Source organism: Tarenaya hassleriana, unplaced genomic scaffold (assembly GCF_000463585.1).
Source record: "Tarenaya hassleriana unplaced genomic scaffold, ASM46358v1 Cleome23, whole genome shotgun sequence".
In the NCBI taxonomy this organism is placed as follows: domain Eukaryota; kingdom Viridiplantae; phylum Streptophyta; class Magnoliopsida; order Brassicales; family Cleomaceae; genus Tarenaya; species Tarenaya hassleriana.
Genome location: NW_010965625.1, coordinates 2,366,721 through 2,386,783, shown reverse-complemented (window position 1 = coordinate 2,386,783; position 20,063 = coordinate 2,366,721). Strand labels below are relative to the sequence as shown.

The window sequence follows — 20,063 nt, the reverse complement described above, 5'->3', positions numbered from 1 at the left end:
CACATATCTATATATATATATATATATATATATATATATATATATATATATATATGTATGTTACACGTGTAAATTGATATTGATAACTTATTTGTTATGATTTAATGATTACTATGCAAACAAAATGCCACAATCTTGTATTCTATGGTGTAAAGCACACATATATATTTGAAATATGCTACTGATGATCTATTAATTAGCAATATTTTATCTGTGATTATAACCATTATGACAGCCAGATATACCATATACTTGTTATACCTTGTTGTGCAAACAAAATCAACTTTGCCATTATAAACATACCCATAAAATTTAAAATTTTATAGATAATATGTAATGGGTGTATATCTATATAAGTATCCACAGGGACAGCATTTTTGCATGTGTTATTGCACCACTTGAAAATAAAAACTCTTATAGCATATCCTTAGGCGTAGATGCATGCGCGTATCAATGCACAGAACATGTAAAATTCAAATTATTCAACAACCCATGTCATTTTGTTTATAGTTTCCTTTTAATGCAAGTCAATTTATGCATATTATATACATATACACCCACCCATATATATATATATATATATATGTATGTATAGTTTTCTTCCCGAAGTGCAATGGTTGACTAAAGGGATTAAAGAAAACATTAATTTGGAACAGAGATATGAAGGAAAATGAAAGAGAAGGGTAAAATGGGGAGAAACCCGTATCGAGATTTGCGATAATGGAATCTTCTCCGAATCTGGCTTTGGTCCAAATGGAAGATGAAGGAGTGAACCCATCGTGTTCGAGTCCCATGAAGTCCCATGAACGAGTCGTGTGAAGCTTCAACCCCCTGTTTGGAAACACGGATAGCACTTTTGGGTGCTCTGAAATTTAAAAAATAAAACCAGAGCATGAGCTAAAAACCAGAGACAACTCTTTTGTCCAGAAAACAGAGCACAGAGAGGCAGATTCTTTTTTTTTTTTTTGGCTTACTGGAGATTGCAGAGACGGTGGCGTCGTCGAGATGAGCAGCGAAGCCATTGATGTGCTTTGTGTACGAGTAGAAGATTTCGTCTTTGGCTCGTTCACGGCTGTTTCAGACAATGAATTCATCAGACAACCAAAACAAAAAACAGAGCATGATGCAAAAAGAGAAATGGGTTTTTTATTTCGAGCCACGATGATCGACCTCCCGGTGAATGATCCAAGAAACTCGTAATGGGACTCTCTGACACGATCCACGACGTCTGGCGTAATCTCATCGCCATGGGAGTGACCTCCGAAGTAGACAACATACGACTGCAATCAAAATCACTGTCACTAAGAAGACGACAACGACAAAAATAAAGACGGAAAAGTGATGAACTTTCGAAATCATTGATCGGGAAAAAGTGTTTGCCTTTTCGGAAGCAGAAGTGGGTCTTGGACAATGATGAAGAAGAAGAACGACAAGGAGAAGAGAGGATAAGGGAAGTGCAAGCTTCATTGTTCTTCTTCTTCTTCTTCTTCTTCTTGCTCTCTCTGTTTCTTTGTTTGACTTTCTGTTTTGGTAATGACTAATGAGCTGCTTCTTATAAAGGGAATGGAGACAGACGAGACGGCCGAGTTTCTTCCGCCTCTCTTTTTTTTTTATCTGTAATTTTTAAAAATAAAAATACTCCATATTTTATAAATACTACAAGTACGAGTAGACTTTATTACACACGAAGATTTATTAAATTGGTCTATATCTTGAACGATATTTGAAAATTAACAAATTTCAAGGTTTTAAAACTAATATTTTAACTATCCAAATAAGAAAAATAATTCCTAAAACAATATACAGTAGCATTTTAAATAAAAAAAGTTGATAGAGTGACCTAAATTTGGGTAGTTTAAACGGTGGAACAGACGCAAAATTTATATTTCGTTTCGAGTTTGAACCTTAAATTTAGAGGGTAAGTTTATATTCCAAATCATTTTCGATCTCAGGATTAATTTGAATATTGGTTTTAGATAATCGATTAATGGAAAAAAAAACTGATGAAGTGGTAAAACAATTACATAAAACCTATTATAAGAACTATTGCATTAAGAATTTTAAATTTTAAAATAAAAAATTCATAATTACTGTTTTTTTTTTCACAAATTCCTCTTCCATATGTTTGAAATTTTTTGCTATAAGTTTTTAATATTTTTGGTATGCTTCAAAAAGGTAAAACAATGCCAAACGGGAAACACTATGATTATCTATATATATATATATATATATATATATATATATATAAAAGGTATATGCATTCGATTAGATTCATCAGGTTGTCATACTGCGTGCCAATAATTGAACTTCACTCCCATAATTGGGAGATTATTTTTTATATAGTTATTGGTAAAGTGTTGATTTATTATATCCTTATTCATATATATTTAGACAATTGTATCAATTTTTTTGTAAGATTTTATTTGGGACGTTACATAATTGAGTTAAGATTTGATTTTTAAAATTAAAAAGTATTATTTTGTTATTTTTCTAACCATTTAAGATTTTGTTGATTTGAAGTAGACCATTCAATTTTAAAATCAGATTCACTTTTCTGTATAAAATAATTAATTTAAAATTTGAATTGAAAAACTATAGAAGAAAAGGAGAAGAATATACGATGAGTGAAAGTATGAAAAGCACAGATAGAAAGAAGGATAACATATTGGACCAATAATGTTGGATTCATATATTCTTCAATGGGCCCTTTCAAACTTTTACCCTTTTAGAATAATGTAACCGAATCATATATATTATCACAAAAATATTATATATTATAATATCTACATATGGTTACATGACTTGTAAAACTTGACACAAGTGATTTATTATCCAAAAGGGCAAAAAGGAGGTGTGTATATTATATATATATATATATATATATATTATAAATGTCTTTGTGCTAATGAATGTGATTTAGCAAAAAATATATCAAAATGATTTTCAAAATAATTTTGGATATAATTATATTTTATTTGATCTTATTTGACGTTCTAGTAAATAGCATTAGCACCCTAATAAATATAACAAAAGTTTATGTAATACTATTTATTTATGGGTCCGACTGGTTGTACCGTAACGGTTGCGGTTGCGGTTGCGGGTGATAGCGTTTTCAGAGTGTTTGTTAGGGTTCGACTGGTTATACCGCAGCGGTTACGGTTGCGGGTGGCAGCGTTTTCAGAACGTTTGATAGCGATTATAAATGATTAGTACTGACTGGTTGAGAAGTTGCTGTTGGTAGCGATTGCGGGTGGGTGCAGTTAGAAGTGAATGGTTCATTACGGTTACGGTTGCGTTTTGATATAAATTGTTAAAAAAAATATATTATTTAAAAATAATTTTTTATAATAGTTTTAATTAAATTTTTCGTATCATTTGATAAAAATTATTTACTAAATTTATAATAATTAAATAATAAATTTAAAATATAAATATTATCAATTTAATTTATTTTTAAGTAAAAAAATAATTTTATTATAAAAATTATTAAAAATAATCATTATTAAACTTAAAAATTATACTATTATATTTTTTTTATTAAAATATAATACTAAAAAATAATATCAAATCATAACACTAAACAAAATCATCACCAATATATATATTAATGTTTTATATAATTTCTAATAAAAATATTTTAGTTTTTTTGTCAAAACGCCGGAAACCGCTACCAAAACGCAAGTTGGAAGCTGCGATTAGAAAACACAAGTTTGGTTGCGGTTGCGGTTGGTTGCGGTTCAACCAGTCAGTTTTTCAATCCCCCGCAACCGCCAGAAATCGCAACCGCTCCGTTTGCGGGTGGCGGCGGTGCAACCAGTCGCCCCCTTAGTGATTGTAGGCGATTGGTACTGACTGGTTTGTAAATGACTGTTGATGGCGATTGCGATTGGTTGCGAATAAGAGTGAATGGTTGTACACAGTTGCGATTGCGTTTTGATGTAAATTACCAAAAAGTACATGATTTTAAGATAATTTTTTTAAATCAATTACAATTATTTTATATTATCATTTGATAAAAAATATTTTATATAATTTATAAATAATATATATATAAGATGTTAAAATATAAATTCTATCAATTTAATTTATATTTAATTAAAAGCCATCAAAATCTCCCTAAACAAATCTATTTTAAAAATAACGAAGGTTGAATACAAACCGTCCAACAACATGGACAGTTAATCAGCAAGTAGCGAAGGTTGGTCCATCTTACTAAAATTGAATACGTCGACATCTATTTTACAAACCCAGAATCAGAAAAGATGCAATTAAACAATAATGGAGGTTTCACTTGAAGAGCTTCAAATCGAGTAGAGATCTGAAGAGTTTTCAAATCGCCAGAATCAGAAAATTTAAAGAGATGATCGAACCGGAACATGGCTGAAAAACTAGACAACACAAAACGAAACAAAAAACAAAATCCGAAAAACCAGAAAGGAGAAAGGCAAAACAGAGACATCTTGGAGACGACGGAGATGATGAGCTCCGGTGAGTTCTCGTGTGCTCCAGTTATTTGAGGCGGAGAAATCGGCAGAAGTTTAAACAGATAAAAGAGAGTTAGGGTTGAGATGATGATCGATGTTCGCGAGAGAGAAAATAGAAATAGTTTTAGTTTTTTTACAAGGATATTTTAGTCTTTTAACTTAAACGCAAATGAAAAGCGGCGTTTAGATTCTTCAACATTTATTGCGGCTACGTTTCCCTGCGAGTTCACCTGTCGATTTCGCAACCGTTACCACCCGCCAGAAATCGCAACCGCTCCGTTTACGGGTGGTAGCGGTGCAACCAGTCACGCCCATATGTATCTATAAAGCACAATAATCCTGATTTTAATTACCGAATTAACTTTTTAATTATCAATATAATAAAAATATGATATAATATTAACAAATTTCCAAACTATACAAACCAATAATAATTGTCGTGTATACCATTATGTTTCTCTTCAACTTTTATAATATGTGAAATTGTTTGTCTTGCCATAAAGATTAAGTTTTCATTATTTCAAAATCTTATTATGAATCCTTTACCATTTACTGCATTGATCCAGAGTATGACTAATTTTAATATATAAAGTTTAAAGATATCGGTTTATACTTGAACGCTATTCAGTACATTTCATATTTTATAAAAAAAAAACTTGTTACAATCAATTTTCTTGCTTTCTAATCAAACATAGATCCGTACATATTTAAATTATTTTTTAATGGGCAGATTTTTTTTTTAATAAAGAGAACTATTTTGAACAAAGAGAAACTATTTTTGAGACAATCAATTGTATTTTTAACAGTTTTATGTATAAATCGAAAATAACATATATAATTGTGGTAGATAACGTGGACCAACGACTCGAATATGACAAGAGAGATTCTAATGTTTTCACTTGTAATTTTAAATTTCATTATTTGTTGGTTCTTGAATGCCTGCTTATTTTTACAAAAAAAGTTGGAAACATATGTACAATAGATTAGGATCCGATATTTCGGATATATTTTAAAATCGTTTAGTTTTGTAGATTTTTTTCTTTAATAAAAGTTATATTAAGTTAATTTTTTATTATCAATTTTTAGATCGGTATTATTAAAAAGTGTATTTTTAAAGTATTTTTAAAAAATCATAATCCAATTATCTTATTTAATTTATATAAGATTAGATGTTATTCAAAATTTTAATATACAAATCTAAATGCTAACCACTACGAATGAACCAAAAAATATGTAAAATGAAAAAAATAAAGAATATTTTGTAGTATTTTACGGAAAAAGACAACTGGCGATGAGGAAAAACCAACTGGATATTTTTTTACCAAAACAAAGAAACGACCAACTGGATAGAGAAGAAAAAAAAATGTTTTTTTTTCTTATTTAATTTTTAATTTCTCTTCGATAAGGTTCTGTCCCCTTTAACCTCCTTGCGTGCGCGTCTTTGGTTTACACGGAGTTCTCTCCTCCTCTCGCAGTCATTCAACCATCTCAACCATTCTCCAATTCGAATCCTCCTCCAGATTCCTTCCCCAGAATCCAAAATCCCACCTTTCAATCTTTCCTCATTCGTTTCCTCTCATCCTTTTCCTTGTTCTTCGTCTCTGCAGAAGCCTCTCTGATCTCCGATCACGTCGGGTTTTCTCCGGACTCGATCGGATTTAGGGAATCCCGAAGGCGAAATCCGAAGTGGGTCTCGACGGATTTCAATGAAGAGGTGACAATTCGGTAGAGAATCTGCATTACATTTGGATTTGTTTAGGAAAGAGGGGGATTTCGTCGTTTTGGGGGGGAATTTTCCTGGGGAAGAAGAATCATGTCCTTTAGGTCACAATCGGTGGGGAGCCAATTCGCGGAGAAGCTAACAGAGGATCCAGTGACGTATAAAACGGCTCAGAGCACCGTTACGTGCACATACCAGACGCATATCGCCGGATTTTGGAGGAACGTAACGATCCTATGGTCGAAGAACATGTTGAACCATTCGCTTACCGTGATGGTCACTAGCATAGAAGGAGATATGAATTACTGTTGTAAGGTTGATCTCAAGCCATGGAACTTCTGGAACAAGAAAGGGTACAAGTCATTCGAGGTGGAAGGCAATCCCGTCGAGGTTTATTGGGATTTCAGGTCAGCCAAATTTGTGGGGGGTCCCGAACCGAGTTCAGACTTTTACGTGGCCGTGGTTTCAGACGAAGAGGTCGTGCTTCTGCTCGGGGATTGCAAGAAGAAAGCCTTCAAGAGAACAAAGTCGAGACCCGCATTGGTCGAGGCTGCCTTGTTCTACAAGAAAGAGAACGCTTTCGGGAAGAAGAGCTTCGCAACTAGGGCTAAGTTCAATGACAGGAAGAAAGAGCATGAGATCATCGTTGAGAGCTCGACATCGGGGCCTAAAGATCCCGAGATGTGGATTAGCATAGATGGGATCGTGTTGGTTCAGGTGAGAAACTTGCAATGGAAATTCCGAGGGAATCAAACTGTGTTGGTGGATAAACAATCTGTTCAAGTGTTTTGGGATGTGTATGATTGGTTGTTCAGCCCCCCCGGGACAGGCCACGGCCGGTTCATATTCAAACCGGGAGCTGTGGAAGAGAGCGATAAGGAAGGAAGCGGGCATTTCAATGGCAATGACAGTGATGCGAGCATCGGAAGCAGGTATTACTCGACAGCAAGCAGTGTTTGGCCTCCTGAGTTCTGTCTCTTTCTTTATGCCTGGAAACTGGAGTAGTTGCAGATGAAATCTTCCATTGTTTGGACAGAAAAATGCTTCATTTTCTTTCTTTCTATTCTTTTTCTCTCTCCATGGGTGTATATCTCTTGTAATGTTCACCAACATCATCGTGTTCAAGACCTGATGATGTCAATGTTAATGCACAGGATACATTGTATTTGCTCATGAGAATTTGTCGAATTCACCTGATATGTCAGTAGTGCAGGCCATTTTCTGGGTTTCGACATTGGATCAAACTGATTAGAATTGAGCCGTTGTCCTCAAATATGAAGCTGATGTTTGTTCCCACATTCCAGGAGCCTAGTTTTGTCCGAATTCATACAAAGTCGAACTCTTTTGACAACAATAAGGAAAAAGATCGAAGCTTTGTCTCTGTCACCTAAAATTGATAGATCACGAACTCAATTTGGATCTTTGCTCGGAATTGAAGCACAAAAAAGAAAACCCTTTCACGAAAAATCTGTAATTTGAATAAACAGAGAGATGGTTCGCATTTTGGAGTACCGGAAACTCGTCGGAGATTGTACGGACGGCGACGAACAGAGAAACGTCGGGTTCGGCTCTTCGCGAGTTGATCGATTTCTCTCTTAGATGGGTTGATATGAATCAAATGCAAATTGTGGGGTTATATTGTAAATAAGTAAAATTATTGGTTTCATTTAAAATACCCCAGAAATGAACCACCGGTGTGATTTTCCAATTGAGTGCATTTTCCCGCACAATTTATCTTCAATTTTTCCAATTTCAAACCCTAGAATTTGAAAAATCTCCCAGAATCTTCACTTCCAGTTCCCATGGCGTCCAAAGACCTGGAAGATCCGAGCAGCAATATCGCCGGGACGGACGAGGAGACCGTTGCTCTCCGACGTAAACGGCTCCGGAGAGTGAGCTTCGCCGACCGGGAAATCACCTCCGTCCACATTTTCAACCGGGACGAAGACTACGAGACGCCTCCAAATTCCTCCGCCTCAAAGCAGCGCAACGGTGAGCAAGTCGGAGAAGAAGAGTCCGAGGACAAAGTGATTAGGTTCTTCGGGGAGTTAGCTGATGGAGATGATTCCAGGGAGTTGCTGTGTTCTCCGGACGGGGAAGGAGACGCTGATGCTGATGCTGATGACGAGGTTGTTGTCGGGAAGCTGTTCTTAAGGCCGAAAGGTTCGCCATCTTCTGGAGGTAGCACTGTTGGTTCTGCCACGACCGATGACGGTACACTTTGATTGCCTCATTCTTTTTGCTCTCTGTTTCTTTTGCATTCGTATTTGCCTTTATTTTGATTGAACTTCTGCAATTGATATTGAGAAATGCTTGCAGTGACTCTGGCTTTCTGTTGACATTTCGGTGTCCCAGTTTTCGCTCTATGATTCTTTCTTGTAGGTTTTTGCTTATGTATATGATGAACGGATGTTGAGTTGTAGCCACTTTGTTTTTGCTTGTAGAAAATTTCTTCGGTCCCGTGTCTGCCCATTTTATCAGACCAGGAAGATTGTCTGGCTCTGCTGCCTCCGAAGAAAACCATGAGCTTACAATGGATTCAACAGCATTTTCTATGCATTTCCGAAGTCTTGTTATGTCAGAGCCAGGAGACACAAAGACCCCTACAAGCAGCCATGTGGCTGTGGAAGAAAAAACACCTATTCAAGTTACCCCTAGGTCTGACACAGGCAGTGTTATGGTGTTAACTAAAGCTAAGAAGCTATTCCCTAAATCTCCTTTACCCGTTGACAAAGTCAGTGGGGGGAGAGATTCGAATGACATGAGTCTTGTGGGTGACAACTCTCATAAGTATGATTATGCGCGTCTATCTCCTACTCTAGAAGCCATGTTGGCAGCTGAAAGTAAGGCTTCACACCCTGTGTCCACGGTTGATGATGTTAAGCCAAGATCACCTGGATATGATTTTTCCTCTTCCCCTAGAAATAGACCCAGCCCCACAAGTCAAAGATATAAAGAGATGCATGGCACAACTGGGATTGACGCTTGTCAGATACAGACGCCTGATAGTGCAGTTGGAGAACCGTTTTTGCAGAAGGAGTCTGGTAGCCAACTTCATAGGGAAGGGGTTTCGCTATCCTCCTCAACTAGTAGGAGGCTGGATTTGTCTTTAGTCACCGCCGATGAGCCCAAGTCCTTATCTTGCGTGACACCTTCCCCGAAGCAGCATGGGAGCTTTCTGAGGAGAAATACTTTAGCACTAGTTGAGAGCCTATCATCCATCCAGAAAAGCAAATCCGGATTTCGTTTGATCAATGCAACCTCTCCTGCCTCAGCCCTTTTGGATAGAATTGAAAAATCAAAGCTTGTATTATCAGGATACCGTTCTGTACCTACCCATTCCAGTATGGGCAGTCAAGGAGTAAGTAAAGACCTCCAGGAAAAGCATGTAGGTGTCCCTGTTACTAACTTGGAGGATGAGTTATCTAAATATGATAACAAAACACCGACTCATGAAAGCAATGGCACAACAAATAAGAATAATGGTGACATATCGAGCCCTGCCATTGACATCGATGTCTATCCAACAAGCGTTCAATCTCTTCAGGATGTGTTTTCACGCATTACACAGGGGGAAACTACAAAGTCTCTGGAAGAGGATTCATTCTTAAAACAGCAGGAACACAACCATTTAGTTGCAGAGAATCCTACTGAGGAAACAGCCGCAGAAAGAGGATTGACAGAATCTGTTTCCTTATCAAGGGAGATTACATTTGATTTTAGAAACAATCCAAAAGCGAGCACCCCTACAAAGTGTGTGTCACCTCCAGAAAATGAATCAAATGTGAAAGTGCCATCATCAGCCAATAATGTTGATCTTGATTTTCAAGGTCAGGGCAGTGGATCGATCAGCAAAAGTCGAAGAGAGAATGACAATTTAAATGAGGAATGTATGTCTGCCGATTCTATGATTGTTGCATCTGACAAAGTGCATTCCCTGATTGCTGAGGCTGGGTCATTACTGACAGAGACTGGCTTCTTGGATGGAATTGCTCAACTAAAAGGGGAAAAAAGTGTGCTGAATGAGATCCAGAACACAATTAAAACCACTAGTATCACACAGTCTCCTTTGAAGGTTAAGAATTACATGAAAGTTCATCCTGGAAGTCCCAATAAGCACCTTCATATTGCAACACAAGTAATCTGCTCAAATGAAGAGTTTCCTGTAGGGGTCACAGAATCTAATTCTGGTAAATGTGGTTCCCCACTTGTTGACAGAAATATATATGAGTTGTCACTTGCCAAGGTATCTATCTATCTTTAACCCATTTTAAGGTCGTTTCATCTCTGCCTGCAGAGAGATTACATACTATTGTTTTCAAATCTGAATCGACCTTGTTGATCTCTGAGATGTTTGTGTTTTTAAAATTTGAACTTTGTTCCTACAGCTCAACCAGAGCACACCTTCAAAAGAAGCCAGTAAGAGTCCTTCCAGCTTGAAAAAACGGGCTGAGATTCCATCCAAGGAACAGTTGCACAATGCACACCACACAAAAGATACACGACTCGCTGGAGAAGATTTGCCATCTTTGACCTTCAGTTTGAATGGATCTATTGAGCATATGCAAAACCAAGGATCCATTCTTGCGTTAAGCCAGATATCTCAACCCAACACTGTGGGCATTACCCAATTGAAAAGGAAAGCTGAAGATGATGATGATGCTGTTACAAATAGTAGTGCCCAAAGGAGTCTGAAGGTCCAGAGAAGTACACAACATATCCTTCATCCAGCATCAGACAACCCTTATGAGACCACTGGTGCTATCTGCCCTGTAGATCGTGAAAAGATAGTGAACTGGAATGAAGTAAGGGTACCATGTCCTTCACCAGGCGGCATTTTGCTCCACTTTTTACAGAGAAATAAGGTTTTCGCTGTTAAACTCATTTTTGAAATGCTGATCTGTTAACTTTACATTATGCTGCAGATTCCAGGGAAAGTATCATTAGAAATCAATCAATTGTTTGCTCCATTGACTGACAAGCTGAACCCAAGACTGGTATGTATCGTTTATATCCATGGAATGTTGTTTGAATCTTCAAGTTGGTCCAGAAAATTTGAACTAGTGTTGATTCAGCATTCATGTTGTAAATGTCTAGATATGCAAGCTGGAAGATAACTTGGCACACTTGAAGAAGGTTCATCTATGTGGGATGCTTTGTTTTCAAATCAAGTCTCAGGTTTGACCAGATAACATATTCTGCTTATCATTTCTCCTACAACAAATAGCTATTCTGCTGATCTATTGATCTTTTCCTAATTGCAGAATGTATACGACGAGTCAAGTGTTGCTAGGACTATCAGGTCCTATTCATCATGTCTTTATGTTGTTTGTCAAACTAAATTAGCTTCAAGTTTGTAATAATGACTATGAGTCCTGTTGCAGACGTGCTGAGAATAGATCATTGCTCTGTAAAATAGCATATGAAAAAGCCAAACTTCAGCTGCTGCACCTAAAGCAAGAGACCCAGCAGGTAAATTTTTTCTGTTCTTGTTCATCCTTTTATACTTCTAGCTTGATCATGTTTAACTTGTCCCGCAGAAAAAGGCTCGAGTAGTGACCTCTGGAATCCAGGAATTGGAAATTTTAAAATTGGAATGTTCGAAGCTTATGCATCGATATGGTGAAGGATATGGTCAAGTGACCAGTGGTTGTTATTCTATTGGCTCAGTGAATCCTGAAACAGCATGTGAGGTAATTATACTGCTCTGGGTGCAATTATAGTCTCCATAGATTGGTGGTCTATGGTCTTCTAAGTTAATAGAAGAAACGGAAATGGATTAGCTCTTTTCCTGGCTTGGATTAATTTTTGATAGGCCAGTATCCGTATTTGAATGATGAATGATAATTTAGTTGCTGCTAGTGGAAGCTTATGTATTTTTTACTTACCTTCAATGCATTTCAATCCATTCTCAAGTGACTTTCCTTCACACCTCCGATCAACATGATTATCTTTTCTCTCAAGTAATTATCTATTATTGCTCTCCCAGGTTACTAACAGCAAAGGAACTAAGATAACGCATGAGATCAAAGTTTTGGATTCAAAAATAAAGAACTTAGTGAAATCATTCCATATGTGCCACAAGATGACAGGAGAACAGAGATTTGTGGATATTACTGCGATGATTGAGGATATATTGAAAAAGAAAATGCATAAGAGGCTTATACTTCAGGATATCCAGGTATCTACTCTCTCATTGTTAGTCATGGGGGCATGAAACTGAAATAAACATGCTTTTTTCTTACCTTTTCAAACACTTGTTATCTCCACTGTTGGCAGTACTGGAAAGTTGACAGCTTGAATAATAGGAAAGATAATCACAGCATTGTCCTAAATTACAGTGGCTTCATCAACCAAAGGTTGTTTCAGCATTTTTTGTTGTCATCTTTTATTCTTTAATAGGGAACGTTGTTTTCCATACTTTGCTGAAATCTAGACGAACTCATTTGGACTATTTGTTCCTTAAATATACAGGCTCACATTGAAGCCTGGTTCTGTTCCATGTGTATTAATGTCAAACAGCTTGAATGATGCAGTCATCAGGATGGTAATGAAACCAGACTGGTTTCTTTTTTGTTTAATTCCTACAATTTATCTCTTTTTTTTCCTAATCCCGTCCATGATATTCAGTATTTCCCAAACATGAATGCTTTGGTTGCATCCGAGTCCTTGTTTTCCGCTGAATACACCAAAAAATATTTTGCTTCCAAGACCCTGGCGGAGGAAACACAGGTGGGTTTTTGTTATGATCTTGTTATTATAATGCTACAATTACTTTTTTCTTAGATAAATCTTTCTCTTCTTCTACCTTGATGTATTTAGTTGTATATTTTCTGTTCTTCTCCTTTTATTGTAATTCCTCACTGTTATTTTAGGAGTACAAGTTTCCTTGGAACTCCTTGCTAGATCTTTGACACATTGTCTCATTCGCTCTGAGAATGCAGAAAACAAGTTTAGCTCTGCATAATTTGCTAGATGTAGCTGAGGAACTTCAGTTAGCTCGAATGGAGTTACGAAATTTGGTCCAAGGAAACTTTGATTCCCCGTCAGGTAACTTACACCTTTATTTCTTGCTTCTATGTTTTCTAGTTCCAGTCTGTTAACTTTCATATTTGTTACATGCCTTATGATGACAGAGCTCGATACAAGCATAAGTTAACGTTTCCTTGATCGATTTGGTTCTGTCTAAGGAACTAATATTAACTTTCATATTTATTACATGCCTTATGATGATAGAGCTCAATACAAGCACAAGTTAACGTTTCCTTGATCGATTTGGTTCTGTCTAAGGAACTAATATTATTGTCTTCTTTGATTGCAGCGGAACAGCTTCATTTGCAAATTACCTTTGCAGATTACGGAAACTGCAGGAAAGTGATTATGTTTCTTGATATGGCATGTCTCACCCTGTAAGTGGCCAGTTTACTTTCACTCATATCACATGCTATACATATACATACATACATACATATATATATATTGTTAGTATTCTATGAAGTCGGTTCTCTTATCGCTTTTCCATGCCATGATTAGCAGAGAATGAGTGAAACTCATTGATGTATGGAATTTGCTTTCAGGAACTATCGATTTTATGTATCTAGAATGGCTTGAAACATTTATTTTCAAAACCACATAGTAAATACTGTAACTTGATTTTCTCTTTTCTGAGCAGCGGGCACTATCCCGGTGATATCGTTCCTTGCAAGTTACTGGAAGCTTCTCCCACCGGGGCTGAAAGTTCACTGTCTGATCCGATTCTCACTGAGATAAAATCCGGAATCAATGACCTTGGAGTTGGGTACCCTCGGGTGCTAAGGCTGTGTCGGTGTGTTTCCCGGGTGCTGCAATGCTAAATCAGGTGAAAGCTGTATCATGTAAAGATGTTTTCGTCTGATTTGATTCAGGCTGTAATGAATTCGTGTTGGTGGTAATCTGTGAAGAAGCCGCCTCCATCTGTGGTCAGACTAAATTTAACATAGCACCATCTTCGCCTTTGTCTCTGACCAGTGCAAATATCAAAACCTCTCTATCTCTCGGTCCTTGTCTCTCCGAAGGGCTTGGAGATTGGATTTGTTTTGTTGGTAGAGCATTGGGCTTTTAACCTAATGCATAACGCATATGTGACCGAACTGAATCTAACATAAAAATCGAATGGTTTCATAGAAACCCGAAATGTCTTTGGTATTGGAACTTTCAGACATCGAAAGTGAAGTTGCTTTCACAAAGTCCTGTTGGGTTGGACTTTGGAGCATCCTTTGAATAATGTGGCTGAGAGGTCAGCTTTCGCCCATCTTTTCTGCTTCATTGCTTATCCTTTTTTTTGCATCAAAATGTCTGATTGCATATACAAATGTTACATCTGATGAATGAGATACATCTGTGGTGTTGGATAAGGTTTTGTCTTTGAACCTTCTCTTTCTCATTAGTCTTGGGTGTTGTCAACCGTTGTTCTTTAAAAAAAAAATTAATTAATTAATCGATTCAGTTATAAAAATATTTGAAAACTTTAGCATGAAAAATCAGATCTTTTTAGAAAGATTTTTTAAAAGTGAAAATTGAATCCAAATTTTTTTTATATTTCGGAAGTTCACCAAACCTTTTGGTCTGACTATATTTTTCAGAAGATTGAGAAAATCTATATGAATAGACCTCTCCAAATGAGAAATCGAATCCGGGTTAAGAAGAATTTATTCTCTTTCTTATCGGTTGAATTACCCAATTTTGGGTTAACACTTGCATAGCTTGAGAGAACTAATGGACTTTAAAGTTCGTGGAATGGTTTTTTTTTTGGGTCAACCGTGATATATCCGGAAAAACAAAAGAAAACTTTGCTCTCTTTTTTTTCGTATAAAATATTCTCTAAAAGAATCTCTTATGTGATTGGATTAATCAATTCATATTGCAAGGCCAAACAAAAAACATTCAATTATTTTTTTTTATGCCGACCACAAAAAGAAATATTCAAATATTTAATTTTTTGTGATAATATATAAGAAAAGAGCTCAATCTACATATATTAAGTGCCAAAACCTTATGAAAAATAATTTTAAGGATTTGAATTTAAAATTGTTGAATCAATTACCTATGGTCGATGGTCCTATTTGCACAACAATTTCTCTTATCAATAATTTTTTTTGGCTTACTAAAAAAAAATCAAATATGCCTATCAAATTAACATAATCGCTATAGTTAGAGATTTTCTAACAATTTTGGCATTAAGCTCCACTTGTCCTTCTCCTTTTTAATTATCTTCCACAATAACTTATTTTTGCCCAAAAAAAAACCTTTTTCCCCGTAAGGACACATCAGACACCCATCTGATTTGTCTGAACCTCGTCCATCGCTCCTCCTGTTCTTCAACAGACAAGCGGGACACAGAAACAGAGCCACCTGAAACGAAACGTACATATATTTTTTTTTTACTTAACACTAGTTTTTCTCCACTAGGTATCTTTGAAAAATTCTCCAATCCTACTTTGGGATTTGATTCTACTATTGTTAATCTTCAAGGTACTGTAGAGAAATCTCGTTTTACTCAAAAAAGGAGATTCCCTTTTTCATGTTTGGTTTGGCCGTTCCGTCTCTGTTCTGCTTGTGAGTGCCTATATTTCCGAAGTTGTACGGATCTTTGATCATCGCGTTCTTCGATTTTTGGCGTTTATTTAGATGGGTTGATTTCGATTTTGCAGAAAATAAGGGAAATTTGCCGACTTTGGGATTCTCTGGGATCATCGTTTGCATGTTCTTGTTGGTTATTGCAGGTGGGATTTTCCATCTGTTCATTGTGCCTGTTTACTCGCATTCCTTTGTCGTTTTTCCGGAAATAAAGAACTGGGTTTTGTCTGATTTGATCGAAAGACGACTTCTTGCCAAATTTTTGTGTACTTCCCAAGCAAACCCACAAAGACATTTGGGCATTTTTCATCGCTCTGTGTACAAGAAATCTTCAATCTCCAGCTTTTCAAGTCGTTCTAGGGTTTGATTTTGATGCAAGATCTCGAGAATTCACAGAAGAATTGTTCTCATTGTAACAGATTTAACTCACTCACTGGTAAGGCGGTTTCAGAAGATGGGACACGCTTGTGATTTCTGCGGGGAGGACAAACCAGTTGTGTATTGCCGGTCTGATGCTGCTTCTTTGTGTTTGTCCTGTGACCGACACGTCCACTCTGCAAACTCCCTGTCTAGACGACATTCCAGGACATTGTTATGCGACAGATGTAGCTCACAACCTGCTTCTGTTAGATGTGTGGAAGAAAAGGCCTCTCTTTGTCATAGATGTGATCTGTCTTGTCATGGAGCCTCTTTCTCTGCTTCTGCTTCTTCCGGGCATAAGAGGCAAACCATCAGTTCTTACTCGGGCTGTCCTTCTTCCGCTGAACTCACATCCATCTGGTCATCTGTTTGGACTGTTCCGGCTTTGGCCGAGGGTTCCACCTTGGAGAAACCACTGGTTATGATGCGTTCGACGGAGAAGAACAGCGCATTACATTCACAGTGTTCTTCAATTCCAGAAACTAGTGTCCTGTCTGATAATCTGGATCTGCTTATTGGAACAGACGCATCTGCAAATGTAAGCTTACAGCTTTGGATTTTGTACATTTTTGTCCTTCGTATTCCTCGTGGCTTGCATGCCGGTAGATCTCATGACCTTTCGTTCTTTGTATCAAATATGCAGCTACCGCATCCCGGGATTGATGATCTTGGACTTTCCAGGGACTGCGTGTATGAAGATCTCAATCTCGGTGAATTAGACTTTGCTCTGGAGAACTTCGACTCGTTGTTTGGTGAGGCTCTTAATGACTCCGACACCATTTTAGGGGAAGGAGACTTGTCTGCAACTAATCCCAACGGTCAGGACATATTTGCAGCAGAGGTTCATACACTACTTCATTATGTTTCTGCTTTTTATTTTACATATCGTGTTAACATCTACTTGCCTCGGTTTCATTGTTCTTGGTTTCAACGTATCCCGGGAAAAAAAAATTCGCCTTTTCCTCATACTATAGAATCATTTCCGTCATTATATCATCAGAGACTGTATTGTTGGTCGCGTTCTTATCCAGGAGGTATCGGTCAGATCTGCCAATTCAAACCAGTTTTCTTGCAACAATATGGCAACTGCAGACTCTGTTTTGAGCAACAAAACAGAACCGGCAATCTGTTTCACGTCAAGACAAGCTCATTCAAGCCTGTCATTTTCTGGCATAAGTGCAGATACCAATAGTACTCTGGATAACCAAGATTGTGGTGCCTCTCCAGCTATGATTCTTACAGGAGAGCCTCTTTTCACCGAGGGTTTGTTACAGAAGAGCCGTATTGATGCTGTTATGCGTTATAGAGAGAAGAAGAAGACCCGGAAGTAAGTTAATTTCCGAAAAAACCAGAACTCCATAGACAAAATGCTTTCTTGAACATGCAAGATTCTTGTTTTTCTCGGGTATTCGGGAAAATAATCTGATGCTCTGAATATGAGTATAGGTTTGAGAAGCGAGTGAGGTATGCTTCTCGGAAAGAGCGGGCTGATGTTAGAAGACGGGTAAAAGGGCGTTTCATTAAAGCTGGCGAGGCTTACGACTACGACCCTAAGGAGCGGCCGTAAAGAAACTACATTGCCGCACAGGTGAACAGCCATTACTCAGGAGAAGCGTATAATACTTGTACATATATATATATATATGTTATCTTACGGCGAATGATGAGTCTGCACATCATGGAGCAGATTTTGGCAGAAACAAAAACAAAGCTTGAGCATTTGATCTTCCGCAGTTCCTATTCTTCTGCTGCTGCCATGGTTTCTTCCGAGCTGAAACGGATTCTGTTCTTTATGATTTCCCCTATGCAGTGATGTTCTTGCAAGTTTGATACCGATGCATATGCTTGTAATGATCAGATGATTATGTAAATGCGAATCTTTTGTTCTTGCAAGAACACCGACCAACTTCAGACCCTCTGTTCACGGAGAAATCTAAGTATACATATGTACAAATACAAAGGGCAAGACCACAAACTCAACATCTTCGTACATGTAAGTAGTTCATAACTTCACATTGTATGCACATCAGATATATCTCGAGATTGATCTCGTGGGATCTAATGTGACTGAAAACTTGACCAGAAAAGCAACCTTAACTGATCATCGCCTCTGTGCATTTATGTATTAATATCTGTGCAAACCACCGATTCTATACAGAGAAAACTCAGCGACTGCTCTCACCAAATGTATGAAGAGACATCTTCTTCTGGAACCAGAGAAGTCCTACAAAGTGGGCAAGTGATGTTCCAGTAATCGATCCATTTTTCCAAGCATATTTTGTGAAACAAGTGGCCACAGTTGAGGTTGTTGATCTCTGACTCTGGCTCGAATTTCGTCAGGCAGACAGAACAATCTTGTTCGTGGTCGGGATGTTTCTTGCAGCTGCTGAATCTCAGGGTCGGTGTCCGGTTCCTGAACTCCTCCAGGAGACCGTGCGCGTGGCAGAACTGAAGGCCAAATGATTCGGATGGATCCTCAGAGGGCGTCACTGACGGCATTGATGGTGATGATGTGAGGAGGACGCCTACTACATGAAGGATGTATTGGACAATGCCTTTGAAGATGGAAATCGATAATGCTGTGTTTACCAGTATGATACACAGCATTCCTTGTGATGGAGCAGGAAGGCTTGACAGACCCATCTCAGAGTTCTTGGATTGGTGTGATGGGTTTGCTTCAGATTCGACCAAGTTCCCGTTTTCCTTGTCTTTGACCGTATATGATCTGGAAAAACAACAAAAGGGTTCTTCGTACTCGGTAGAAAGATTGATAAATCACCAAAAGAAAGATGACAAATTTGCGACTTGGTGAAGTAAATGAATCGAAAGATCTAAGGTGTCTGCAGCATATGCTAGTTTTCCTAAAGGAGAAACTGAATATTTTGGAACCAGCATCTCAAGCTTTGACTTTTCCCAAAGGGAAGAACAGAAACTTAACAAATCAAGATCGTAAGAAGAGGATACACAATCCTATGACTTGTCTGATCGTATTTAGACACGGAAGATCCAATTTTGCAATAGAAACACAACTCATCCTCAGTAAATATCAATACCCACAAACAAAACTCCAAGTTTTCAAGGATCCAAGCTCAATCTCAAGCATTCCATTCTGATCAAGAACACCAGCGTGCAATCCTCAGTACCAATATATGATTAAAAAAAAGCATAAACAATCCAAGAAATACAAATCCCAGAAACGTATAATTTCTTCCTTCCTCTATATTACTACCCAGGAAAAAAAATCAGTGAAAAAGGGAATATGATTGGGTAAAATTGAAAACTGAGGGAGAGAAGAACCTGCAAGCCTTGAGGGGGGGAGGTATCAAAGATGATAAAGAATCTCCATGAAAGCTAAATACTTCTAAAGTCTTTGAAAAGAAATGTTGGGTTCTTCTGGAATGCGGAAGGATTTTGAGATGTGCTTTCTTTTCTTTGTCTGTCTCTCTCTCCCCAGATTTCAATTGTTTATAAATTTGCAGTACATGTACATCAAAGCCTAACCATGGTTAGTCAAACTGGTTTCCTCATGTTGGTGTTCTTGGATTAACCATGGTTACTTTATATCATGAACTTGTACTTTCCTAATATAACCTTTCCCTTTGTTTTATAATGTATAATAATAGAATGGACTAAAAAGTTGATGGTAGGCTCATGATTGTATATAAGTTTAATTTTGGATATCAAATAATAGAATCAATGTGTAGAAATGAGGGAAAATACATAAAAAATCTGAATATTATTACTATATTGGACAAGGATTTTTTTTTTTTGGCTTTTTCTCTTCACAGACAAAGAGTTTTAGAAAATATTCGATCCAACAAAAT

General features: G+C 37.2%; 5 protein-coding genes across 5 annotated transcripts in view; 3 read left to right on the top strand and 2 right to left on the bottom strand.

The window, feature by feature from the left end:
* LOC104815374 (subtilisin-like protease SBT5.3) overlaps nucleotides 1-1,511 on the bottom strand; it is a 6,318-nt gene extending 4,807 nt beyond the window's left edge. Inside the window, exons 1-4 of the mRNA XM_010543740.1 lie at nucleotides 1,381-1,511; nucleotides 1,171-1,280; nucleotides 975-1,072; nucleotides 701-865 (exon numbers count right to left, since the gene is read on the bottom strand). Of these exons, the coding sequence (XP_010542042.1) occupies nucleotides 701-865; nucleotides 975-1,072; nucleotides 1,171-1,280; nucleotides 1,381-1,467 (460 nt within the window). The 5' untranslated portion in view covers nucleotides 1,468-1,511. The remainder of the gene's footprint in view (nucleotides 1-700; nucleotides 866-974; nucleotides 1,073-1,170; nucleotides 1,281-1,380) is intronic.
* Nucleotides 1,512-5,896: 4,385 nt separating this feature from the next.
* Nucleotides 5,897-7,377, top strand: LOC104815373. The gene has a single exon (XM_010543739.2). The coding sequence runs from the start codon at nucleotides 6,298-6,300 to the stop codon at nucleotides 7,207-7,209; it is 912 nt and encodes a 303-aa protein (XP_010542041.1). The 5' UTR covers nucleotides 5,897-6,297; the 3' UTR covers nucleotides 7,210-7,377.
* Nucleotides 7,378-7,933: 556 nt separating this feature from the next.
* Nucleotides 7,934-14,202, top strand: LOC104815372. The gene is made up of 15 exons (XM_010543738.2): nucleotides 7,934-8,418; nucleotides 8,649-10,450; nucleotides 10,593-11,009; nucleotides 11,130-11,201; nucleotides 11,302-11,382; nucleotides 11,469-11,506; nucleotides 11,589-11,676; nucleotides 11,745-11,897; nucleotides 12,194-12,385; nucleotides 12,484-12,563; nucleotides 12,679-12,751; nucleotides 12,835-12,936; nucleotides 13,149-13,254; nucleotides 13,526-13,613; nucleotides 13,877-14,202. The coding sequence occupies exons 1-15, from the start codon at nucleotides 8,007-8,009 to the stop codon at nucleotides 14,055-14,057; spliced, it is 3,885 nt and encodes a 1,294-aa protein (XP_010542040.1). The 5' UTR covers nucleotides 7,934-8,006; the 3' UTR covers nucleotides 14,058-14,202.
* Nucleotides 14,203-15,612: 1,410 nt separating this feature from the next.
* On the top strand, nucleotides 15,613-18,008 carry LOC104815371 (zinc finger protein CONSTANS-LIKE 9-like). The gene is made up of 6 exons (XM_010543737.2): nucleotides 15,613-15,714; nucleotides 15,894-15,965; nucleotides 16,239-16,777; nucleotides 16,883-17,080; nucleotides 17,271-17,566; nucleotides 17,686-18,008. The coding sequence occupies exons 2-6, from the start codon at nucleotides 15,944-15,946 to the stop codon at nucleotides 17,804-17,806; spliced, it is 1,176 nt and encodes a 391-aa protein (XP_010542039.1). The 5' UTR covers nucleotides 15,613-15,714; nucleotides 15,894-15,943; the 3' UTR covers nucleotides 17,807-18,008.
* A 151-nt stretch (nucleotides 18,009-18,159) lies between these two features.
* On the bottom strand, nucleotides 18,160-19,757 carry LOC104815370 (probable E3 ubiquitin-protein ligase XERICO). The gene is made up of 2 exons (XM_010543736.1): nucleotides 19,537-19,757; nucleotides 18,160-18,964 (listed from the first exon to the last, which is right to left on the bottom strand). Exon 2 carries the CDS (start codon nucleotides 18,880-18,882, stop codon nucleotides 18,418-18,420), a length of 465 nt encoding a protein of 154 aa, XP_010542038.1. The 5' UTR covers nucleotides 18,883-18,964; nucleotides 19,537-19,757; the 3' UTR covers nucleotides 18,160-18,417.
* Between the last annotated feature and the right edge of the window lie 306 nt (nucleotides 19,758-20,063).